Here is a 24,760-nt window from a genome sequence, read left to right on the forward strand (position 1 = left end):
CGGGGACTGTGTCCAGCCTGATCAGCGTTCAGTACAGAGCCTGGCATATAGTAAGCGCTCAACAAATGCCATCATCGTTATTCTTATTATCATAAGTTACAGCTATGCACCTACGTGCCGTGAGGGGCACGTTTATCTGCCCCAGTGCTTAGTACACCGCCTGGCACATAGTAAACAGTGTTTAACAAACACTACAGTGTTTTTCAGTCCTGGGTTTGGATCCCGGCTCTGCCGCCACTCGTCGGCTGCGTGACTGTGGGCAAGTCACTTCACTTCTCTGCGTGGCTCAGGGGAAAAGAGCCTGGGCTTCGGAGTCAGAGGTCGTCAGTTCGACTCCCGGCTCTGCCACTCGTCAGCCGGGTGACCGTGGGCGAGTCACTTCACTTCTCCGTGCCTCAGTTCCCTCATCTGGAAAACGGGGATGAAGACCGAGAGCCTCACGTGGGACAAGCTGATGACCCTGCATCTCCCCCAGCGCTTAGAACAGTGCTCTGCGCCTCGTAAGCGCTTAACAAATACCAACATTATTATTATTCTCTGGGCCTCAGTGACCTCATGTGTACAAACGGGGATTTAAAAATGTGAGCCCCACGCGGGGCCACCTGATGACCCCGGATCTCCCCCAGCGCTTAGAACAGTGCTCCGCACAGAGTGAGCGCTTAAACAAGTACCAACATGATGATGATTACTGTGTGCAGAACCCCCCCCTTATTGTTTTTATGTGTGTCTCTCCCCCGATCGGACCGCGAGCCCGTCAGAGGGCAGGGACCGTCTCTGTTACCCATTTGTCCATTCCAAGCGCTCAGTCCAGTGCTCTGCACATAGGAAGCGCTCAATAGATACGATTGAAGGAATACTAAGTGGTTGGAGGGTCCAGTTGTGGGCACCAGAGAGAGGCCATCCCGGCCCAACCACCAGCTAACGGGGTAGACAGACGACAGAGCAAAACACAGTCCGGTGCTCTGCACAGAGTAAGCGCTCAATGAATCCTATTGAATGAATGAATGAACAAAACGAGACGCTCGAATGAATGAAACTCCATTATTTAAAAAAAAGAGAAAAAAGGGGGGACGGGGGGGGGGAACTTTTGTGGGCCCCGGAACTTGGGTGGCCCCGGAACGTTCGCACAGGGGGCCTCGGCGGCGCGTCGGACGGGAGGACCGGCGGCCTCGCCCGGCCTGCCTTCGCGCATGCGCGCTCCCCCCGCGGCGATTGACTCCGGCTCCGGACGAATCCAGTTCCGGGGGATTCCGGATCCAGTTCCGGGGAGGCGGGGGGGGGCGGGGAGGTTCAGGCTCCGGCTCCGGATCCAGTTCCGGGGGGTTCTGGGCGGACGGTTCGGTTCGGGTCGGGCGGCGCGGGGCACGACGGGAAAGAGCAGGACTGGCCAAGGCCGAGGCCCAAACTCAGGCCCGAACTCAGGCTCGAACCCAGGCCCCAACCCAGGCCCGCCGTCCTTCCTCCCTCCCGCCCGCCCGCCGCCATGTCGGGCTTCAGCCCCGAGCTCATCGACTACCTGGAGGGCAAGATTTCCTTCGAAGAGTTCGAGCGGCGCAGGGAGGAGCGAAAAACGCCCCACAGAAAAGTCAGGACCCCCGGCTCCCCCTCCCCCCAACGCCCCTGCGTTTATTCATTGAATTCATACTATTTGAATTCGTACTGCCGAATGCATGAATGAATATTCATTCATTCCCTCGATTTATCGAGCGCTTACTGTGTGCCGAGCCCTGGACTGAGCGCTTAGCATGGACAGTTCATTCGTTCAGTCGTATTTATTGAGCGCCTACTGTGTGCGGGGCACTGGACTGTGCGCCTAGAATGGACAATTCATTCAATCCTATTTATTGGGCGCTTACTGTGTGCAGAGCCCTGGACTGAGCGCTTAGAAAATGGGCAGTTCATTCATGCAGTCGTATTTATCGGGCGCTCACTGTGTGCAGGGCACTGGACTGAGCGCCTAGAATGGACAATTCATTCAATCCTCTTTATTGGGCGCTTACTGTGTGCAGAGCCCTGGACTGAGCGCTTAGAAAATGGGCAATTCATTCAGTCGTATTTATCGAGCGCTTACTATGTGCAGAGCCCTGGACTGAGCGCCTAGAATGGACAGTTCAGTCGTATTTATTGAGCGCTTACTATGTGCAGAGCCCTGGACTGAGCGCTTAGAATGGACAATTCATTCAATCGTATTTAATAATAATGTTGGTATTTGTTAAGCGCTTACTATGTGCAGAGCACTGTTCTAAGCGCTGGGGTAGACACAGGGGAATCGGGTCGTCCCACGTGGGGCTCACGGTCTTCATCCCCATTTGACAGATGAGGCAACTGAGGCCCAGAGAAGTGAAGCGACTCGCCCACAGTCCCACAGCCGACAAGTGGCAGAGCTGGGATTCGAACTCATGAGCCCTGACTCCAAAGCCCGTGCTCTTTCCACTGCGCCACGCTGCGTTATTGAGCGCTTACTATGTGCAGAGCCCTGGACTGAGCGCTTAGAATGGACAATTCGTTCAGTCGTATTTATCGAGCGCTTACTATGTGCAGAGCCCTAGGACGGAGCGCCTAGAATGGACAATTCATTCATTCAGTCCTATTTATCGAGCGCTTACTATGTGCAGAGCCCTGGACGGAGCGCTTAGAATGGACAATTCATTCATGCAGTCGTATTTATCGGGCGCTTACTACGTGCAGAGCCCTGGACGGAGCGCTTAGAATGGACAATTCAATCGTATTTATTGAGCGCTTACTACGTGCAGAGCACTGGACGGAGCGCTTAGAATGGACAATTCGGCAACTGATAGGGACCATCCCTGCCCATCCCTCAGGTCCCCCAGACCCCCAAACCCCCACCATCCCCCAGGCCTCCGTACCCCAAGACCCCCCCCCCCCCCCGCATTCATTCATTCCCTCGTCTTTATCGAGCGCTTACTGCGTGCAGAGCACTGGACTGAGCGCTTGGAATGGACAGTTGGCCAACCGATAGAGATCATCCCTGCCCAATCCCTCAGACCTCCCCCCCCCCAGACCCTCGGGTCCCCCAGGCTACCACACCCCCAAACTCCCAGATGATAAGAATAATAACGGCGGTATCTGTTAAGCGCTTACTGTGTGCGGAGCACCGTTCCAAGCGCCGGGGGATGCACGGTGATCGGGTGGTCCCTCGGTTTTCCTCCCCATTTTCCGGACGAGGTCGCGGAGGCCCAGAGGAGGGAAGCCGCTTGCCCACCGTCACACGGCCGGCAAGCGGCGGAGGTGGGATTCGAACCCACGCCCTCTGACCCCCAGGCCCGGGCTCGCGCCGCCCGTCCCCCGGGCCTCGACTCCCCTTGACCGTGAGGCCTCGTGTCACCCTCCTCCCCCACGGGCCCTTGGCGTTTCCTCCCCACCTCCCGGCCCCAGCCGGCCCCCTCCTCCAACTGATGATAACCGTGCTATTTGTTAAGCGCTTACTAGGCGCCCGGCACTAGACTGAGCGCTGGGATGGATGCAAGGAAGCGGGGTGGGACGCGGTCGCCGTCCCCCGTGGGGCTCGCCGTCTCCGTCCCCGTTTGACAGACGAGGGAACCGAGGTCCAGAGAGGCGAAGTGACTTGCCCGGGGTCACGCAGCGGACGGGCGGCGGAGATTAGAACCCAGGACCTTCTGCCTCCCAGGCCCGGGCTCCAGCCACGGGGCCATGCTCTTCCTCCTCCTCCTCCTCCCCCCAACCCCCTCCTCCTCCTCCTTTACTCCCCCTTCCCCAAATCTGCCCCCTTCCCTGGCTCTCCTCTCCGCCCACCCCCCCGGTCGACGCTAAACCTGTCTCCCGATGAAATGACAAATCCCCATCGTTTAGCCGCGGTCTTCGTGAAGTGCCTACTCTCTGCCGAGCACCCTGCCAAGCGCCGCTCGACCCTAGATCGGGGAGAGGGGTGGGGGGCAGGCAGGTCACCCGTGGGTCTGCTGTGTGTCCCCGGGCAAGTCACGTCACTTCTCTGGGCCTCGGTTCCCTCCTCTGTGAAATGGGGGGGGGGGGGGGCGATCGAGACCGTGAGCCCCGCGTGCGTCCGACCCCATTTACCTGCGTCCACCGCGGCTCTTAGGACGGGGCCCGGTGAGCGCTTAACCGATACCGTAATGATGATAGACCGTGCGCCCGTCGAACGGCAGGGACCGTCTCTCTCTGTTGCCGACTTGTTCATCCCCAGCGCTTAGTACAGTGCTCCGCACGTAGTAAGCGCTCGATAAATACGACTGAATGAATTTATCCCGCCGGATTCCTAATCGTCGTCGTCAGGTGTCGTGGAGAAGCGGCGCGACTCGGTGGAAAGAGCCCGGGCTTGGGAGTCAGAGGTCATGAGTTCGAATCCCAGCTCCGCCGCTCGTCAGCTGGGGGACCGTGGGCGAGTCGCTTCCCTTCTCTGGGCCTCAGTTCCCTCATCTGGAAAATGGGGATGAAGACCGGGAGCCCCACGGGGGACGACCCGATTCCCCCGGGTCTCCCCCAGCGCTTAGAACGGCGCCCTGCACGTAGTAAGCGCTTGACAGATACCGACGTCATTGTTATCATCAGCGAGTCGTTTCCGATTCACGGCCGTTCTCTGGATCCCCTTTCTCCGGAAGGGCCCGTCTCCCGCCGCCATCCCTCACCGTGCCGACGGTCCTTCCGTCGTCATCGTTAGGGTTTCCCTCCACCCCGGTCCCCCCCCCCCCGGCCCCGGTAGGAGCTTGGGTGGCCGCTGACGGCCGGCTGACCCGATGGGCGGGGGTCGGTCCGCCCGTGTCTGCCCCAGGCCGCGCAGGAGAGAGGGAAAGCGGCTCCCGAGGGGACCCCCGCCGCCGCCCAGCCGGAGACCCCGTCTTCCTCCTCATCCTCCGGAAAGGCGCCCGCCGAACCCCGCGGCCCGGAGAGCGGGGAAGGTGAGGGGACGGAGCCGGGCCCCGTCCGGCCTCGGGTCCCGGGGGACGGGGGACGGGGGGGGGGACACCCCCGGGGCCGCCCGGCGCTTCCGCCCCGACGCCGTCCGGGGCCTTTCAACCTCCGCCGCCTCGGCTTTCCGCCGCCCGACCTCCTCCGGGGCCCCGGACGGACGGAGTGGAGCGTGTGGACCTGCGTGTTTAATAATAATAATAATAATAATAATAATGTTGGTATTTGTTAAGCGCTTACTATGTGCCGAGCACCGTTCTAAGCGCCGGGGGAGACAGAGGGGAATCGGGTCGTCCCACGTGGGGCGCACGGTCTTAATCCCCATTTTACAGATGAGGGAACCGGGGCACCGAGAAGTGAAGCGACTCGCCCAAAGTCACACAGCCGACAGGTGGCCGAGCCGGGATTCGAACCCATGATCTCTGACTCCAAAGCCCGCGCTCTTTCCACCGAGCCACGCTGCTTCTCTTTAGATCTAGATTAACGTCGGTCTCCCCCTCTAGACCGTCCGCTCGTCGCGGGCGGGGAACGGGCCCGCACCGAGGAGCAGCGCGGCCTAATAATGATGATAATGTTGGTATTTGATAAGCGCTTAGTATGCGCCGAGCACCGTTCTAAGCGCTGGGGGAGCCCAGCTCCGCCACCGGTCATTCATTCATTCAGTAGTATTTACTGAGCGCTTACTGTGTGCGGAACACTGGACTAAGCGCTTGGAATGGACAATTCGGCAAGAGTTAGAGAAAATCCCTGCCCACTGACGGGTTCACAGTCTAATCAGGGGAAACGGACGGCCGTAAACAAGACAACGTAATCACGAGGAATAGAATCAAGGGGCCGTACACCCGTGCCGGGCACCGTTCTAAGCGCTGGGGTAGAAACGAGGTCATCTGGTTGTCGACTCGTCTCGACCCCGGTCAGCGCGGGGGGCTCTCTGGGGCCGGGATGGGGCGGGGGACTGTGGGCGAGTCACTTCGCTTCTCCGGGCCTCAGTTCCCTCATCTGTAGAATGGGGATTAAGACCGGGAGCCCCACGGGGGACGACCCGATGACCCTGTATCTCCCCCGGCGCTTAGAACGGCGCTGGGCACGTAGTAAGCGCTTAAAACAGATACCAACATTTTTTCATCAGTCTGGCCCAGGTGGGGCTCACGGTCTTACTGTGGCCTGGTGGCCAGAGTTCGGGCCTGGGAGGCCGAAGGACCTGGGTTCTTAGCGCTTAGGACGGTGCTTGGCACACAGTAAGCGTGTAACAAATAGCATCGTTATTATTAATCCCGGCTCCGCCACTTATCTGCCGTGTGACCCTGGGCAAATCGCTGCGCCTCTCTGGGCCTCAGTTCCCTCCTCTGTCAAATATGATGATGATAACGATAATGGTGTTTGTTAAGCACTGACTGTGTGCAAAACACTGTTCAGAGTGCCGGGGGGAGAGGCAAGGTGAGAGATACAAGGTAATGGGGTTGTCCCACGTGGGGCTCACAGCCTTAATCCCCATCTGACAGGGCCCAAAGAAGTGAAGTGACTCGCCCAGAGTCCCACAGCTGACAAGCGGCGGAGCCGGGATTCGAACCCACGACCTCCGACTCCCAAGCCCGGGCTCTTTCCCCCGAGCCGCGAACAATAATAATGATGACGATGGTGGCATTTGCTAAGCGCTCACTACGTGCCCCGCACCGTTGTGAGCACTGGCGGAGATACAGAGTAATCAGGTTGTCCCACCTGGGGCTCCCAGCCTTCATCCCCATCTGACGGAGGAGGAAACTGAGGCCCAGTGAGCTCACGCAGCTGACAAGCGGCAGAGCCGGGATTCGAACCCACGACCTCCGACTCCCAAGCCCGGGCTCTTGCCACCGAGCCCCACGTGGGACCCGGACGGGGTCCAACCCGCTTACCCCGTATCTCTCCCAGCGCTTAGAACGGTGCCTGGCACCTAAGCGCTTCAAAGCCGCCGTTAATAACGAGGGGCCTGTTACACTGTTCATCCGTTCGTTCGGTAGTATTTATTGAGCGCCTACTCTGTGCAGAGCACCGGACTGAGCGCTTGGAACGGACAGATCGGTAACCGACAGCGACGGTCCCCGCCCTTCGACGGGCGCGCGGTCCGACCGGGGGAGACGAGGGACCCGTTACATGGTCCTCCCGCCCTCTCCCGGGCGCTCGGTCCGGTGCTCCGCACCCGGTAAGCGCTCCGTAATGAGTGTTGCGGGGGAGGGGGTGGGCTTGGAGGAAGGGGCGGGGGCGGGGCGGGGGAGGCCGGAGGCCGGCCCGCAGCCAGAGACCCCCTCCCCGATCTCTCGGTGTCTCCCGGCGCAGGAGAGACGGCCGACGGCATCAGCAAGTCTGTGCAGCGCGTCTTCGCCTCCATGATTGGCGAGAGCGAAGACAGGGAGGAAGAGGACGAGGACGAGGAGGAGGAGGAAGAGGAGGAGGAGGAGGAGGAGGAGGAGGAGGAGGAGGAGGAGGCCGCCCGGCAGCCGACGGCCGGAGACGTGTTCGTGCTGGAGATGGTGCTGAACCGGGAGACCAAGAAGATGATGAAGGCGAGTGGGGTCCGCCTGGCCCTCTGCCCTGCCCGAGGGTCTCCCTCCCTCCTTCCCTCCGCCCCGGCGGGACCGGGGGGGGGGGGGGGGGCGTCGGCTCGTTCGGTCGTATTTATCGAGCGCCCGCTGCGGGCGGAGCGCCCTACCGAGCGCCCGGGACGGTCGAATGAGAAGCGGGCACGTTCCCCGGCCGCAGCGAGCCGACCGTCCAGAGGAGGAGACGGACAGGGAGGGAAAGAAATGAATGAGGGTTGTGGACGGGAGTGCGGGGGGGGGGGGGGATGAAGAAAGGGAGAGAGTCGGGGCGACGCGGAAGGGAGCGGGAGAAGAGGAAGGGAGGACCCGGGCGTTCCTCACCCCCCGGTCCGAGGAGGCGAGGGAAGGTGTCTGTGTCGGTTGCGCGGAAATGGGGGGCTTCGGCCAGAGGTTGTCCAAAAACCATTTTTAATCGTATTTGTTAAGCGCTTACTAAGTGCCGGGCACCGTTCTGAGCGCCGGGGGAGATCAGCGAAGGAGCGGGCCTCAGTGGGCGGTCGTGGGGTCTCATCCCGGCTCCGGCGCCCGTCGGCTGTGTGACTCTGGGCGAGTCGCTTCACCTCTCCGGGCCTCAGTGACCTCATCTGTCAAATGGGGCTGAAGACTGGGAGTCCCACCTGGCCAACCCGATGACCTTGTATCTCCCCCAGCTCTTAGAACAGTGCGTGGCACTTAGTAGGCACTTAACGAATGCCACCGTCATCATCATCATCATCATCATCATTATCCAAGAAAATCGGGTTGGACCCGGTCCCTGTCCCACGTGGGGTTCACGGTCTTCACCCCCATTTTCCACGTGAGGGAACTGAGGCCCAGAGAAGCAGAGCGGCGTGGCCGAGGTCACCCGGCCGATAAGCGGCGGAGCCGGGATTAGAACCCGGGTCCTTCCGACTCCCCGCCGGGCCCCGCCCCGGGCGAGGAGCATCGTGCCGAGTGACTCCCGAGCGGCACACCGGGCGCCCTCCGGGACCGGCGCGCCGTACCGAGCGTCCAGGGGAGAGCGGCGGCGGTCGGAGACGTGTCCTCCGCCCCCCTAGAGCCTCCGCGCCGACGGGGAAGGCCAACGGATGTGGTCCGTAGGGCAGTCGGTGGTATTTATCGGGCGCTCACCGCGTGCCGGGCACTGGACCGAGCGGTCGGGAGAGGCCGACGGGACAGCGGGAGAGGCGGGCTCGCCGCCCAGGACGGGCCGACGGCCTCGCGGGGCGACCCGTCTCCGGGGGGCCGGGCGAGGGGGTCCCCTCCGCGTCCTCCCGTCCCCCTCCCCCGGGTTCCGCGCTCGGCCGCCCTCCGGGCCGGACAGGTCCCGCCGGGGCCGGGCCTCGGGGGCGTCTCCCGCCAAGCGGGACCGACGTGGGCCTCTGGGTCCCGCAGGAGAAGAGGCCCCGGAGCAAGCTCCCGCGGGCGCTTCGCGGCCTCATGGGCGAGGCCAACATCCGCTTCGCGCGTGGAGAGCGGGACGAGGCCGTCGTCATGTGCATGGAGATCATCAGACAAGGTACCGGGCCGGAGAAGGTCGGGCGGGCCGGAGGGGGGCCGTCCGGCGGCGGCGGCGGCGGCGGCGGCCTGAGCGCGGGCGGCCCCCGCGGCGTCCCCCCGCAGCTCCGCTGGCCCACGAGCCCTTCTCCACGCTGGCCATGATCTACGAGGACCAGGGGGACGTGGAGAAGTCGCTGCAGTTCGAGCTGATCGCCGCCCACCTGAACCCCAGCGACACGGAGGAGTGGGTCCGCCTGGCCGAGATGTCCCTGGAGCAGGACAACGTCAAGCAGGCCATCTTCTGCTACACCAAAGGTCGGCCGGGGCCCGCCCTGGTCCCGCGGAGACACAGACAGAGACGGACGGTGGTCCGGGAGGAGGGGACAGAATAAATAAGCTGTGGGATTTGTTAAGCGCTTGCTGTGCGCAAAGCGCCGTTCTAAGCGCTGGAGGATACAGGGGTGATCGGCTTGTCCCACGCGGGGCTCCCAGTTTTAACCCCCGTTTTACGGATGAGGGAACTGAGGCACGGAGAAGTGAAGTGACTCGCCCAGAGTCACACAGCTGGCAAGTGGCGGAGCCGGGATCGGAACCCACGACCTCTGACCCCCGAGCCCGGGCTCTCTCCACTGAGCCCCGCTGCTTCTCTAGGGCCCGCGCGTCCCCCGTCACGGGGCCCGCACGCTCATCCCCGCTCCGCCGCGTAATAATAATGGTAATAACAGGTGTGCCTGTTAAGCGCTTAACCGTGTGCCGGGCAACGTCCTGAACGCCGGGATGGTCCGAAGCAGCTCAGCGGAACGAGCCCGGCCTTGGGAGTCGGAGGTCACGGGTTCGGATCCCGGCTCCGCCCCCTGTCGGCCGGGTGACCGCGGGCAAGTCGCTTCACTTCTCTGGGCCTCGGTTCCCTCATCCGCCGAATGGGGATGAAGACCGGGAGCCTCACGCGGGACGACCCGATGACCCCGTATCTCCCCCGGCGCTTAGAGCGGTGCTCCGCGCAGAGTAAGCGCTCAACAAAACCGACGTCATCGCAAGCAGATCGAGCTGGACCCAGTCCCCGTCCCCCGTGGGGCTCGCGGTCTCCATCCCCGTTGGGCGGATGAGGTCACCGAGGCCCAGAGGGGTGAAGTGACCTGCCCGGGGTCCCACGGCAGACAGGTGGCGGAAGCGGGATCGGGACCCGTGACCTCCTGACCCCCAGGCCGGTGCCCTGCTACGCCGCGCCGCTTCTCGCCTGCTGTGGGACCTCGGGCAAGTCGCGTCCCTCCCCTGGGCGACCCGATCCCTAAAATCGGTATCGTGTCGATGTCCGTCCCCGCGCCCCGCCGTGAGCTCGGCGCGGGCGAGGGTCGTCACGGGTCCATCGCCGCGGCGTGCTCTCCCAAGCGCTCGGCGCGGTCCCCCGCCCGCGGTCGGCGCTCGAGAGATCGAGTGGAATGAACGGAGTCGACGGGGGACGGGGCCCGTGAGCCCCAGGCGGGCCCGGGACCGCGTCCGACCCGCCCCGGCGCCGAGCGCGGCGCCCGGTACGTGGGGAGCGCTTAACCGGTACGGCGGTCGTTACGATGGTTTCCCCCCCCCCCCCCCCCGGCCCCTCCGCAGCGCTGAAGTACGACGCGGCCAACGTGCGCTTCCTCTGGGAGCGGTCCAGCCTGTACGAGCAGATGGGCGAGCACAAGCTGGCCATGGACGGCTACCGCCGGGTCCTCGCCCTCCTGTCCCCGCTGGACGGCGAGCGCTTCATGCAGCTGGCCAGGGACATGGCCAAGTGAGTGCTGCGGGGTCCCGGGCGGGGGGCCGGGGTCGCCGGGTCTCGGCCTAGCGGGGAGGGGGCCCGGCACCTAAGGAGCGCTCAACAGATACCGCGGTCATCACGACCGTTCTCCTCGGAACCTCGGTCCCGGAGGGGCGGGGAGAGGCCGGGACGGCGACGGTCACTCGGTCGTATTCAGCCAGCGCGTACTTTACGCGGAGGACCGGTCTGAGCGCGTAGGAGAGGACGACGGAACGATCAACCGTCAGTAATGGCGGCGTCATTTGTGAAGCGCTCACTCTCTGCCAAGCCCCGTTCCAAGTAAAGCGATAAGCGCTTCGTCCGGCGTTCCGCCCCCGGTGAGCGCTCAGTAAATGCGATGGAATGAATAAACAGACGCCTTCCCCGCCCACGGAGAGAGCGATTCCGGTCTAGCGGGGGAGACGGGCGTGAACGGAACTGATTACAAGCCCGGAGGACCCGGGTTCTCGTCCCGCTCCCTCCGCTCGCCTGCCGTGCCCGCGACCTCGGGCCGGCCCCGCCGCCCCTCCGGGCCGCAGCTGTGAGATGGCGATCCGGTGTCGCGTCCGACCCACCCCAGCGCGGCGCGCGGCACGGGGCGAGCCGCGAGCGGCCGATGTCGCCGCCACGCTGAGAGGAAGAAGAGCGTTGTCGTTAGGGGTCGAACATCACACCCCGTCTGCCGGGGCAGATGGCCCGGCCCGGCCCAGGCCGCGGCCGCCGAGCCCGCGGGTGGTCGTCGGCGACGGCGGAACGCTCCCCCCGGGCCCGGCGCGGAGCCACGGGGAGAAACGCAAAGGTCGGCCCCCGCCGGGAGCTGAGCGCGAGGGGGAGCGGGCCCAGGGAGGGCGAGGGACTCGCCCGAGGTCACGCAGCAGCCCGGCGGCAGAGAGGGGGCCGGAACCCGGCTCTCCTGACTCCCGGTTCCACCCTTCCCTCTTTGAAGCGGGTTTGCTCGCTTAGAACGGCGCCCGGCGCGGCCGCGAGCCCGTCGTCGGGAGGGGATCGACTCTCTCGGTTGCCGACAAGCGCTCGGTGCGGTGCCCCGCGCGCAGGAAGCGCTCCATAAAGACCGAATGAATGAAATACCGCGATCGTTCTGATAGAAGGCGAGCGTTACCCAGATCCCGAGAACGGAGGAAGCGGCCCAGAGATCTCACCCTCCCGTGCTTCCTCCCGGGTTTTCAGTGAGCGTTTCAACCGCGAACGGGCGTCCCGGGGCTGACTCCCAAGGTCGTCTTCTCCTCCCCGGGAGCGCGCGGTCCAGCGCTCTGCGCACAGTGGGTTTCCTCCATACGTACGGTCGAATGGGGATGAATTAGCGTCCGTCAGTGGCGCTGACTGAGCGGTGGTCGACGGAGGGACACGTCCCCTGCCCGCAGCGAGCCGACAGTCTAGAGGGGGCGGACCTTCAGGTGGAGGAAGGATGGGGGCGAAGACGGCGCGGGGCCGAGGGCGGGCCCGGGCGCCCGAGCGGAGCGGGGGGGGGCTCAGACCTCCCTCGTTTCAGGAGCTATTACGAAGCCAACGACGTCGCTTCGGCCATCAACGTCGTCGAAGAGGCGTTCTCCAAGCACCGCGGCCTCGTCTCCATGGAAGACGTCAACATCGCGGCCGAGCTCTACACGGCCAACAAGCAGTTTGACAAGGCACTGGAGGTAACGGGAACGCCGACGGTTACGGTGCCTGCTAAGCGCCTGCCGTGGTGACCACCGTGGTGTCTGTGGAGCGCTCACCGTACTAATAAGCGCCGGGGCGGATCCGAGCCGGTCGGGTCGGGCGCGGTCGCCGCCCCGCGTGGGGCTCGCCGTCTCCGTCCCCGTTTTCCACTGAGGCAGAGAGAAGGGAAGTGACTCCCCCGAGGTCCCGCAGCAGACGGGCGGAGCCGGGGTTAGAACCCACGACCTTCTGTCGCCCGGGCTCTACCCGCCACGCCGCGCGGCCTCCCTCTCCTAAACGCTGCGGTCGATCCAAGTTAATCAGTTTGGACCCGGTCCCTGTCCCCCGTGGGGCTCGCAGTCTCGGTCCCCCCTCGTCCAGATGAGGAAACTGAGGCCCGGGGAAGTGAAGCGACTCACCCAGGGGCACACAGCGGACCGGCGGAGCCGGGATGGGAGCCCACGACTCCGAGGCCCGGGCTCTACCCGCCGGGCCACGCCGCTCCTCGGGGGCCGCGCGGAAGCCCCTCGCGGTCGGCTTTAAGGCCGTCCATCCCCCGGCCCCCTCCTACCTCCCCCGGCCGCTCTCCTCCTCCGGCCCGGCCCGCGCGCTCCGCTCCCCTCGGGCCGACCTCCTCCCCGCGCCCCCGTCTCCTCTGCCTCACCGCCGACCCCTTTCCCACGTCCTCCCCCGGCCTCCGTCTCCCTCCGCCCCCGCCAGACCACCGCTCTCTCCGCCCTCAAAGCATTTTTGAGGCGGCACCTCCTCCGAGAGGCCGTCCCCGATGACGCCCCCTTTTCCCCGACCCCCTCCGTTACGTCGTCGGGGGAATTTATTGAGCGCTTCCCGTGGGCAGAGAACTGCGGGCGCTGCGGGGGAGCGTTGGTTCGGTCGTATCTCTCGGGCGCTTCCTCTGTGCCGGGCGCTTGGGAGAGGCCAGTAGAACGATAGCCATTGGCTGCCCCCGACCAGCTTACAGTGCGGAGTAGGTTGCCAGAGCTTTGCCGCCCTGAGGTGAGAGGGCGTCTTTAGCCCACGGCCTGCCGGGCGCCCCTTGGCTTCCCGCAGAGGCCGTTGGGCTCGGATGAGAATCCCGGCGGCTCGGTTCTCGGCCGAGGGATCGTCGGATCGCGGGCCCGGGAGTCGGAAGGACCCGCGTTCTCCCCCCGGCTCCGCCGCCCGTCCGCCGGGCGACCCCGGGCCGGTCCCCTCCCTTCTCTGGGCCTCGGTCCCCTCGGCCGGGGGAATGAGGATCGCGAGCCCCAGCGGGGTCTACCCCGGCGTCCGGTCCGGTCCCGGGACGGGGTCAGCGCCTCCCCGCCCTTCTGGCCGGGTCTGCCTCCGCTGGGCGGCCCCCCCCCCCGGGTCCGTCCCTCCGTCGGTTCTCGCGTCAGGAGCGTTCCCGTCCGGCTCCGTCCTCAGGTCATCACCGATTTTTCCGGCATCGTCCTGGAGAAGAGCGCGGCTGGGGAAGGCCCGCCGGAGGACGGCGGAGGTAAAGGGGGCCGGGGGGCCGGATGGGCGCGGGGGCCCCCGGGCATCGCGTCGTCCGTCCGTCCCCCGGCGCCGTGCCGGAGGCCCGCCCCGCCGCGGGCGGGGGCCTGGACGGCGGGGGGAGGGGTCCGGAGGCGGCGGCGAGCCCCCCCCCCCCCCCGTGCCCTGTCCCCGCAGAGAAGGTGACGTGCACGGTCCCGGAAGGGGTCCCCATGGACATCACCGTGAAGCTGATGGTCTGCCTGGTCCACCTCCACATCCTGGAGCCGCTCAACGTGAGTCTCGCCCCGGGTCCCCCGGCAGACGCCTGGCGGGCGGGGGACGAGAACCCAGGGCCTTCTGACTCCCGGGCCCCGGCCCTACCCGCTAGGCCACCCTGCCCCCGTCCACCCCGGCGCTTGACGGGTATCATCGTGATAACGACGCCGGTATCGTTAAGCGCTTACTACCGGCCGAGCGCCGTCCTAAGCGCCGGGGGAGATGCGAGGTCATCAGGTTGTCCCGCGTGGGGCTCCCGGTCTTCGGCCCCATTTTCATTCCTTCATTCACTGGATCGTATTTGTTGTGCGCTTACTGGGTGCAGAGCACTGTACTGAGCGCTTGGGGTGGACAATCCGGCAACAGATAGACAGTCCCTGCCCACCGACGGGCGCACGGTCTGATCGGGGGAGACGGACGGACAAAAACAATAGCAATAAATAGAATCAAGGGGATCTCGGTAACGGAATAAATAGGGTCATTCATTCAAGCGTATTTATTGTGCGCGTACTGTGTGCCGAGCACTGTACTGAGCGCTTGGAATGGACAGCGCTGCAACAGATAGAGGCAATCTCTGCCCAGTGACGGGGTCACGGTCTCAACCCGTGAAGAGAAGCAGCGTGGCTCAGTGGAAGGAGCGCGGGCTTCGGAGTCAGAGGCCACGGGTTTCGAATCCCGGCTCCGCCACTTGTCAGCTGTGTGACTCTGGGCGAGTCACTTCACTTCTCTGTGCCTCGGTTACCTCATCTGTAAAACGGGGATTAAGACCGTGAGCCCCACGGGGGACGACCCGATTCCCCCGTGTCTCCCCCAGCGCTTAGAACGGTGCTCGGCACGTAGTGAGCGCTTGACAGATACCGACGTTATCATTAACCCGGGGGGGGGACGCCGACGACTGAGGCCCAAAGAAGCGAAGTGACTCACCCAAGGTCACACAGCGGACAAGGGGCGGAGCCGGGATCCGAACCCACGACCCCTGACTCCCAAGCCCGGCCCCTTGCCGCCGAGCCACCCTGCGTCTACCCCGAGCGTCACGGGCACCGTTAGGCGGGGAGAGACAAACGGACGGCGAGCGGGCGACGTCGGGGTCGGTGACGCCGTGTCCCGTCGGGGGTCCGGGGACGCAGCCGCTCCTGACCGGCCTGGTGGAGCAGAACCCGGAGGACATGGGAGACCTGTACCTGGACGTGGCGGAGGCCTTCCTGGACGTGGGCGAGTACGGCTCGGCCCTGCCGCTCCTCAGCGCGCTGGTCTGCTCCGAGCGCTACAACCTGGCCGTCGTCTGGCTGCGCCACGCCGGTGAGGGGGCGTCCGGAGGGGGGCGGGGGGCTGATAAGCAACGATGGCGTTGGTTAAGCGCTCGCCGTGTGCCGAGCACCGGTCTAAGCGCTGGGCGAGATACGAGGTTATCAGGTTGCCCCACGTGGGGCCCCCAGTCGCAGTTTTACAGATGAGGGAAGTGAAGCCCGGAGAAGTAATAATAACGTTGGTATCTGTTAAGCGCCTCCTACGGGCCGAGCACTGTTCCGAGCGCCGGGGTAGATGCGAGGCCATCAGGCCGTCCCGCGTGGGGCTCGCAGACTTCATCCCCGTTCTCCAGGTGAGGGAACTGAGGCACAGAGAGGGTCAGTGACTTGCCCAAGGTCACACAGCTGACAAGTGGCAGAGCCGGGATTGGAACCCATGACCTCTGACTCCCGAGGCCGTGCCCTTTCCACCGAGCCACGCCGACCTGCCCAGAGTCACCCAGCTGACGTGGCGGAGGCGGGATTAGAACCCACCACCTCTGACTCCCAAGCCCGGGCTCTTGCCACTGAGCCGCTCGGGCGGGCCCGGCGCCGGGCGGACGAGCCCCGGTGACCCCGGGATGCCCCCCGGGGGGCTCACGGTCTTGATCCCCGTCTCATCCCGGTGAGGAAGCGGAGGCCCGGTCGGGTGAAGTGACTCGGCCCAGGCCCCAGAGCGGGCACGTGACGGAGCCGGGATCAGAACCCAGGTCCCCCGACTCCGGCCTGGGCTTCTCCCCGCCGCTTCTCCCGAAGATGCGGGGTCGCCTGCCGTTTAAATAGTCTCAGCGCGGCCCGGCCGGAGGAGCCCGGGCCCGGGGGTCAGCAGGACCCGGGTTCATTCGTTCATTCAGTAGTATTTATTGAGCGCTTACTATGTGCAGAGCACTGTACTAAGCGCTTGGAACGGACAGGTCGGCAACAGATAGAGACGGTCCCTGCCGTTTGACGGGCTCACGGTCCGGGCCGCCGCCCGACCTCGGGCCGGTCGCTCGGCTTCTCCGTCCCTCGGTTCCCTCGTCCGGGGAAGGGGGCCGAAGCCCGGGAGCCCCACGTGGGACGGGGACCGCGTCGGGCCCGATCCGCCCCGACGCTCAGTCCGGCGCCCGGCACGGAGTGAGGGCGTAAGAGATCCCACCGTCGGTCCTCATGCCGGGCTCCGGCGGGAGGAGCGGGCCGCTCGGCCCCCCCCTCCCCCCCGGGCTGCCTCCCGGAGGCCCGCCGAGGGCAGGGACGGCCTCCGCCCGGCCCGGTGGCTGACGGCGGGGCCGTGTCGTCGGCCCAGAGTGCCTGAAGGCCCTGGGGCACATGGAGAGCGCCGCCCAGAGCTACGCCAAGGTGGTGGGCCTGGCCCCGCTTCACCTGGACGCCCGCATCGCCCTGTCCACGCTCCAGCAGCAGCTCGGACGCCCCGACAAGGCGCTGGAGGCCCTGGAGCCCATGTACGACCCGGACACCCTGGCCCAGGACGCCAACGCCGCCCAGCAGGTGGGTACCCGCGCCCCGCCGGGGCCCGCCGCCGCCCGCCGCCTCCTGCGGAAAGCTTTTGGGAGTCGGGCGGGCCGGGGTTTGGCGTCGCACGGTCCCCTCCCGCCGCGCGCGGTACCGGAGAAGCGGCGCGGCCTAGCGGGAAGAGCCCGGGCCCGGCGGCCAGGAGGACCCGGGCTCCCGTCGCTCGTCTGCCGTGTGGGACCCGGGGCCCGTCGCTTCTCCTCTCTGGGCCTCGGTTCCCTCATCTGGAAAATGGGGATGAGGACTGGGAGTCTTCGTGGGGAACAAGGCCCGGGTCCGACCCGCTGACCGCGTATCCGCTCCGGCGCTCGATACGGTGCTTGGCACGTAGTAGGTGCTTAAGGGATACCGATGATTAACAGAGTAAATGTATAAGAGCAACCTTCCAGAACACATTCATTCGTTCATTCGTTCGAGTGCTTAGCCCAGTGCTCAGCATCGCATTAAGCACTCATTAAGTACAGTTGATTGAATTCGTACCTTCAGTCGTATCGATCGAGCGCTTTCCGGGCGCAGAGCGCTGTCCCAAGCGCTTGGGAGAGGACGGTCCGAAGACACACGGAGACGCAGGCACATTCATGCATCCGGTCGTAGCGACCGGGCGCTTACCGGGCGCAGAGCGCTGTCCCAAGCGCTTGGGAGAGGACGGTCCGAAGACACACGGAGACGCAGGCACATTGATCCATTCGGTCGTAGCGATCGGGCGCTTACCGGGCGCAGAGCCCTGTCCCAAGCGCTTGGCAAGGACAGTTGCCCGGATAGCTCAGTCGGTAGAGCGTCAGACTTTTAATCTGAGGGTCTGGGGTTCGGGTCCCCGTTCGGGCGTGAACGTGTTTCCCGATTAGACCGTGAGTCCGTCAGGGGGCGGGGACGGTCTCTACCTGTTGCCCGATCGTCCGTTCCAGGCGCTTAGTACAGTGCTCTGCGCGCAGTAAGCGCTCGATCAATACGATTGAATGAATGAATGACAGTTGGGCAACGGATAGAGACCATCCCCGCCCAACGACGGGCTCCCCGGCGAGAACCGGGGTGACGGACAGCAAAACGAAACGGGTAGACGGGCCGTCGGTAGGGTCGGTCTAAATCAACGGAATCAGAGATCCGTCGTTAATAAAATAAATAGAACGGTAAACACGTACGTAGGGTTACGCCGTACTCTTTCGAGTGGCCCGGGACCATCCCCACCCCACGACGGGCTCGCCGTCCGGAAGGTTGTCGGGAGGGAGGGGCGCGTGGGGCTCCCGGGCCGGGCCCCGGGCCGGTGGGACGGACGGACGGCCGGCCAGACAGAGGGGCGGGCCGCGGGCTCCGTTTTCAGGAGCTGAAGCTGTTGCTGCACCGGTCCACCCTGCTCTACTCCCAAGGCAAGATGAGCGGCTACGTGGACACCCTGCTGACCATGCTGGCCATGCTTTTAAAGGTACCGGGGGGCCGGGAGGGGGTGCGAGATTCCGGGGGGCCGCCCCCGCCGTCCGCGGCGCTTACGCGCGCCTCCGGCGTCGATTTATCTCGACCGACGTCTCCCCGTAAGCCCGGCGTGGGCGGGGAGCGGGCCCGTCCGGTTGTCCTCTGCCGAGCGCTTAGTCCAGCGCTCCGCACGCGGCGAGCGCTCGATAAGCGCCGTGGGCCGACCGCGCCCCGTGGCGGGAGCCCACAGGGAACAGAGCGGAGGCCGCGGCCTCCCCGCCCCTCCCGTCCCTCCCCTCTCCGGCCGCCGGCCCCCCCCCCCCCCCCCCGCCTCGGACGGCGGCCGACGCGCGGGTTCGGCCTGCCGTTTTCAGGTCGCCATGAACAGAGCCCAGGTCTGCCTGATCTCCAGCTCCAAGTCGGGGGAGAGGCACCTCTACCTCATCAAGGTGTCGCGGGACAAGATCTCGGGTAACGACGACCAGGAGACGGCCAACTGCGACGCCAAAGGTGAGCGGGGTCGACGGGCCCCGACCCTCCCCCCCCCCCCGAGGCCCGCTCGGCCCGGTTTCCTTAGCGAGGACGTGTTTGTCATTTTTATTATCCTCATCATCGTTGGTAACGATCGCACCGGTACCCGTCGAGCGCTTCGTCCGCGCCAGGCGCCGTCCTGGGCTCCGGGGTGGATACAAGTTAATCGGATCGGAGCCGGCCCCCGGCCCCCCCGGGGCTCGCGCCCTTAATCCCCATTTTCCAGAGGAGGGAACCGAGGCCCCGAGAAGCGAAGCGACTCGCCCGAGGTCACCCAGGGGACCCGCGGCGGAGCCGGGATGAGAACCCAGGTCCTCCCGACTGCCGGGCCCGGGCGCCAGCCGCCGGGCCGCCCCGCCTTGCCAGCCGCGCGGGCGGAAGACGGCGGCGTCTTCCCAGCGGGGCGTCCTCGCGGGGATCTTCCGGGTGTGGGTTGATTTGGGGGGCTCCGCCGCGCCCCCCGCCTCGAGCCTCCCCCCCGCCTCGGTCGGCTCCGGCCCCGAGAGCCCTAGAAGCGGTTGGAGGCGCTCGGTCCGGGCCCCCGCACCCGGGAGACGCTCAGCAAATCCCCCCGGGGGTTCGCGGGGGGCTTCCGGCGGGGAGGGGGCGGAGGGGCGAGGCGTCCCGCGTCGCCCCGACCGCCCCGGGCCGCCGTCGTGACCGTAGCCGTCCTGGCGGTGCTGAGCGGCGTCCTGACGAAGGAGGACTGGTGGAACGTGGTGCTGAAGGCGGTGGACGCCCTGTGCGAGCTGGCCCGCTACCAGGAGGCCGAGCTGCTGGTGGACTCGTCCCTGGAGTACTACTCCTTCTACGACGACCGGCAGAAGCGCCGAGAGCTGGAGCACCTGGGCCTGTCCGCCGCCATCCTGGACAACAACTTCCGCAAGGCCTACAACTACATCAGGTGCGGGGCCGGGGCCCGGGGCCGCGACAGGGTGGTCGCCGGCCTGCTTCTCGCCCCTCCCGTTCTCGCTCTTCGGGGGCTCCGGGGGAGGCGGGGGTGGGGGTGTGCCACAGGTCAGTTCACAGCCAGGACCTCCCTCCCTCTGTTCCGGCTCTTTATTCCTCTCTCCCTCTCTCCCCCTCTCCCCCTTTCTCCCCTTCTCCCTTCCCCCCCTTCTCTCTCTCTTCCTCTCTTTCTCCCCCTTTTCTCCCCCCTCTCTTCCCCCTTCCTCCTTTCCCCCTCTTTCTCGCTCTATATCTCTCTCTTCCTCCCTCTCTTTCTTTCTCCTCCTCTCCCTTCCCCCTTCCCCTCCCCCCCCCACTTTCTCTCTGTCTCTCTCTTCCTCCCTCTCTCTCTCTCTCCCCCTCTCCCTTCCCCCTTCCCCTCCCCCCCCCCACTTTTTCTCTGTCTCTGCCTCCCTCTCTGCCTCTCTCCTTTCCCCCTCCCCTCCCTCCTCCCTCTTTCTTCCCTCTTCCCCCCTTTCTGTCTCTCTCTTCCTCCCTCTTTCCCCCTCCCTTCCCTCTTCCCCCAACTCTCTCTTCCTCCCTCTCTTGCCTTTCTGTTCCCCCTTCCCCCCCCCCCCGGCTCCTCCTCCCTCTCTCTTTTTCCTCCTTCTTTCTCCCCCTCTCCCTTCCCCCTTCCCCCTTTCTCCGTCTCTGTCTCTCTTCCTCCCTCTCTTTCTCCCCCTCGCCCTTCCCCTCTCTCTGTCTCTCTCTTCCTCCCTCTCTTTCTCTCTCCCTCTTTCTCCGCCCTCCCTTCCCCATTCCCCCTTTCTCTCTTCCTCCCTCTCTCTCCCTCTCTTTCGTTCCTTCTCCCTTCCCTTTTCCCCTCTTTCTCTCTATCTCTCTCCCCCCCCCACCCCCACATCTCCCTCTCCCTCTGTCCCTTTCTCCCCCCACTTTCCCCTTGCCTCCCCCCCGCCCGTGTTTTTTGTGATATCGGTTAAGTGCTTACGGTGCCAGGGGCGGTACTAAGCGCCGGGGTAGATCTCACCAGGCTCGTCGGGTCCCCCCGGAGACGACCCCCATTGAACAGATGAGGGAACGGAGGCCAAGGAAGCGAAGCGACTCGCCCGAGGTCGCCCCGGCATCATTAGAGCCCGGCTCCTTCCGGCAACCCGGCCTGGGCTCCGGCCACCGGGCCGCACGAGGGGGCGATCCTGGTGGCGGGAGCGGGGGCTTGGGAGTCAGGGGACGTGCGACGCCTGCCGTGCGACCCTGGCCGGGTCACTTCACTTCTCCGGGCCTCGGTTGCAGAGGGGGATGAAGACTTGTGAGCCCCGCGTGGGACCGCCCGATGACCTAGTATCCCCCCCCCCCAGCGCTCGGCACGGTGCTCGGCGCGTAGGAGGCGCCTAACGGCTACCGATATCATCATCATTATTAGCGTCGGCCCCGGGGTGGGGGCGGGCCGGGGGGCGGGGGGGGCCCGTGGTTCGTTCCTGACCCTCTGCGGGTGTCTCCCCCTCGCCCACCCGCGGCCCCGCGGGCAGGATCATGGTGATGGAGAACGTGAACAGGCCGCAGCTGTGGAACGTCTTCAACCAGGTGACGATGCACTCGCAGGACGTGCGGCATCACCGCTTCTGCCTCCGCCTGATGCTCAAACACCCCGACAACCACGCCCTCTGCGTCCTCAACGGCCACAACGCCTTCGTGTCCGGCAGCTTCAAGCACGCGCTCGGTCAGTCCCGGCCCTCCCTCCCTCCCTCCCGAGGCCCGAGCCCCCCGCCCCCCCCCGGCCCCGGCGGCGGCCCACGCTAATATCGAGAGCTTAGCCCGGTGCTCTGCCCACGGTGAGCGCTCAGTGAACGCGATCGAAAGAATAACGGTAATCGCCGTACTTCTTCAGCGCTCACTGCGCGCCAGGCACCGGTCTAAGCGCCGGGGGGAGATACGAGGTCATCGCGTCGTCCCACGGGGGGGGGTCACAGTCTTCATTCCCGTTTTACGGCCGGAGAGGTGAAGCGACTCGCCCCGGGTCACGCGGCAGACCGGTGGCGGAGGCGGGATCGGAACCCAGGTCCTCTGACTCCCGAGCCCGGGCCCTCGCCACCGGGCCACGCCGCTTCTCGAGAAGCGTAGGGAGGAGTCGCCGGGGGGCGAAACCGGGGCGGGGGACGGGGCCGCTCTTTCCCACGGGCCCGGGATCGGGCCACGGGTTCGGGGGCGTGGGCCGCGTCGCCCGGCGCCCGCCGGGGCTCGGGGCCCCACGGGGCCCGGCCCGTTAGATGGGCCGGCCCGCCCCGCCCGGGCCCGCCCCCGCCCCGGGCGGCCCCTGGGCGGACGATGGCCACTGACCGTCGGGGACGGGGGCGCGGTGGTCGATTCCGGAAGCCGAGAGCGCCCCGGGCCCACCCCCACCCGTCCCCGGAGGGAAGGGGCGGGTTCTCCCATCCGTGGCTCGGCCCTTCGGGGACAAAGGCACCGGCGTAGCCCCTTCCCCCCGGGCCGTGGCCGCCGGGCGGGGAGGGGCGCCGTCGGCCCGGGGGGTCGCCCCCCCGGCCCCCGGCGTGACCCCGGGGGCCGTCTTCTTCCCCCAGGCCAGTACGTGCAGGCCTTCCGGGCGCACCCTAGCGACCCGCTCTACAGCCTGTGCATCGGCCTGACCTTCGTGCACATGGCCTCCCAGAAGTACGTGCTGAAGAGGCACGCGCTCATCGTGCAGGTGACCGGCCCCCTCCCCTTCCGCCCCGCCCCCCCCCCCCCCCGACCCGGGGGCCGCGCGGTCCCGGCCGCCGGTCTCTCCCCGGCCGCCGCCGTTCCGGCCTCCGGGAGAGCTCGGGAGCGGCCGTCGGAGGGGTCCGCCGCTCGGGGTCGGGAGGGGCCGAGCGGGGGGTCTCGCCGGCACCGGGCACGCCGGAAGATGATCCGGCGGGACCCGGCCCCGCGGCGGGCGGAGGGAGGCTGTCTCGCGCCCCCTTCTCCGGGGGACGGGCGGCGGCCGGCGGGGTCCGACGCCGTCCGCGCCCCCCCGCAGGGCTTCTCCTTCCTCCACCGCTACCTGAACCTGCGCGGGCCTTGCCAGGAGGCCTTCTACAACCTGGGCCGCGCCCTCCACCAGCTGGGCCTGCAGCACGCCGCCGTCCATTACTACCGCAAGGCGCTGGACCTGCCGCCCGTCGTCGTCCGGGTAGGGCCTCCCCCGGTGCCGGGGGCCGGGACCGGCTCGCCGACCCGCCCGTTTCCCCGCCCCCCGGCCGTCCCCGCCCCGGAGCCGCGGCCTCCGCCCGTTGGCTCCCCCGAGTCCTCCCCGCCCTCGCTCCCTGGGAAGCGGCTCCCGGGGACGGGCCGCATTCCCCTCCCGCGCCCCCCCGCACGTCTCTGCCGCTCAGACCCGCCCCGCGGCCCGAGGCCGCCCCGCCCTGACGCCGCCCCGGGTGTCCCCGTCCCGGCAGGGCATGGATCCCGACCAGGTGGACCTGCGCCGAGACGTGGCCTACAACCTCGCCCTCATCTACCAGAACAGCGGGAACCTGGGCCTGGCCCGCCGGCTCCTCTACACCTGGGGCTCCGTGTGACGCGGTTCGCCGAGGGCCCCGACCCCGGGGCCCGGCTCTACCCGGGGACCTCCGGACCGGTTCCCCGGTCGGGCCTCGGGCGGCAGGCGGGTCGGCCCGGTCTTTCCGGACAGGAGGCGGGGGGGCGGGGGGGGGGGGGGCGGTAAACGGTTTGGCCGACGACGGGTCCGGCGGCGCTCTTCCTCCCCGAGGATGGCCGCGGGCCGCGACGACGCCCTCGACCCCCGGGCGGGCGGGGAGACCCCCGCTCCCCCCGGGAGAGCCGGAGCCGCCGGGGCGGCGGCCCGGCCGGACCCCGCCCGCGCTCGCGGCCGCCGTCGCCCCGTGCCAGCCGCCCTCGGGGCCGCCCGGCGCCGAACCCCTTCCGGGAAGAGGTCGGGTCGTCCGGACCCGGCGGGGGGAATCGGGGGAATCGGAAGGCGCGCGGGGGCCGCATCCGCGCCCGTTTCGTCATCTCGTCATCAGCGGCCGCTCGGTTTGACCCCGGTCGGGCCTCGAGGCGGCGTCATTTCCCCAAGGGGATTCCGGCCTCCTCTCGGCGGGAGGCGGAGACGCGGCGGCCTCGTGACCGGTGAGCCTCCCTCCCCCCGACCCGGGTGGTACCAAGGACCCCGATCTGGGAGTGAGCAGCGGCAGGAGCGGGACCGGGCCTCGGAAGGAAGGACCCGGGTTCCGATCCCGGCTCCGCCACGCGTCCGCTGAGCGGGCGGGTCGCTTCACGGCCCCGGGCCTCGGTTCCTTCACCTGGAAAACGGGGCCTCGCCACCTTCACTCCCTCTCCCTTAGACCGAGCCCCGTTTGAGACACGGACCGTGTCCGACCCGATCGTCCCGTTGTCCGCTCGAGCGCTCGGTACGGTGCTCGGCACGAAGCGGGCACCTAATAAATACCGCCATTTGTCATTCTCTACGGAAGCGTGTCTCTGCGGGAGCTTAACGTCCAAGCGGCCGAAGCTCAGACGCTTAAAGAGAGCGATGTGAGAAATGCAGTTTTTACAAGTCAGAAAGGCCGAATTTCCCCCGAGGCCGGAGCTCCTCCCAGAGCGCCTTGCTTCGTCCCAGGGTGACCAGAAAAGATCTCGGGAGGAGCGGCGTGGCCTAGCGGGTAGACCCCGGGCCTGGGAGTCAGAGGGATCTGGGTCCTAGTCCCGGCTCTGCCGCTTATCTGTTGAGTGACCTCGAGCGAGTCACTTCCCTTCTCTGGGCCTCAGTTCCCTCAACTGGAAAATGGGGATGAAGCCCGTGAGCCCCCTGTGGGACGGGGACCGGGTCCGACCCGATTTTCTCGTATCTTCTACCCCGGCGCCCGGTACGGTGCCTGGTACCGAGTAGGCGCTTAACAAAGGCCATAAAAAAAAAACCCCGACGACGCGGGTGTCGGGCGAGCGGCCCGGCCGGTTCCCGTCCCCTCCGT

At 66.6% G+C, this 24,760-nt stretch overlaps 1 protein-coding gene and 2 non-coding genes across 6 annotated transcripts; all 3 read left to right on the top strand.

Annotated features, from left to right (window-relative positions):
- The first annotated feature begins 1,409 nt into the window (after positions 1 to 1,409).
- GTF3C3 (general transcription factor IIIC subunit 3) lies at positions 1,410 to 23,463 on the top strand. Of its 4 annotated transcripts, none has more exons than XM_029069745.2 (18): positions 1,413 to 1,585; positions 4,769 to 4,895; positions 7,219 to 7,445; positions 8,856 to 8,979; positions 9,084 to 9,275; positions 10,566 to 10,731; positions 12,248 to 12,395; positions 13,819 to 13,891; positions 14,068 to 14,165; positions 15,276 to 15,447; positions 16,720 to 16,922; positions 18,265 to 18,366; positions 18,728 to 18,863; positions 19,551 to 19,788; positions 21,320 to 21,510; positions 22,370 to 22,494; positions 22,807 to 22,959; positions 23,225 to 23,463. In XM_029069745.2, the coding sequence occupies exons 1-18, from the start codon at positions 1,484 to 1,486 to the stop codon at positions 23,345 to 23,347; spliced, it is 2,700 nt and encodes an 899-aa protein (XP_028925578.1). In that variant the 5' UTR covers positions 1,413 to 1,483; the 3' UTR covers positions 23,348 to 23,463. The 4 variants fall into 4 exon arrangements, with proteins under 4 accessions (XP_028925581.1, XP_028925580.1, XP_028925578.1 ...); XM_029069746.2 differs by having other exon boundaries at positions 16,830 to 16,922; positions 18,311 to 18,366; XM_029069747.2 differs by lacking the exons at positions 21,320 to 21,510; positions 22,370 to 22,494; positions 22,807 to 22,959; positions 23,225 to 23,463 and having other exon boundaries at positions 1,411 to 1,585; positions 16,830 to 16,922; positions 19,551 to 19,638.
- On the top strand, positions 11,611 to 11,693 carry MIR1364 (microRNA mir-1364). Its single transcript, NR_034759.1, has one exon. It is a non-coding gene; the product is annotated as a microRNA mir-1364 (primary transcript).
- TRNAK-UUU lies at positions 17,699 to 17,771 on the top strand. The gene has a single exon. It is a non-coding gene; the product is annotated as a tRNA-Lys (tRNA).
- Positions 23,464 to 24,760: the final 1,297 nt, after the last annotated feature.

Source organism: Ornithorhynchus anatinus, chromosome 7 (assembly GCF_004115215.2).
Source record: "Ornithorhynchus anatinus isolate Pmale09 chromosome 7, mOrnAna1.pri.v4, whole genome shotgun sequence".
In the NCBI taxonomy this organism is placed as follows: domain Eukaryota; kingdom Metazoa; phylum Chordata; class Mammalia; order Monotremata; family Ornithorhynchidae; genus Ornithorhynchus; species Ornithorhynchus anatinus.

What these genes read in the sequence shown, in the direction of transcription:
- GTF3C3 (XM_029069745.2), top strand. Translation starts at nt 1,484, where the DNA reads ATGTCGGGCTTCAGCCCCGAGCTCATCGACTACCTGGAGGGCAAGATT. An exon ending in AGACCAAGAAGATGATGAAG is followed by an intron (nt 7,446 to 8,855) that starts GCGAGTGGGGTC and finishes TGGGTCCCGCAG; the next exon opens with GAGAAGAGGCCCCGGAGCAA. An exon ending in AAGGCCTACAACTACATCAG is followed by an intron (nt 19,789 to 21,319) that starts GTGCGGGGCCGG and finishes CCCCGCGGGCAG; the next exon opens with GATCATGGTGATGGAGAACG.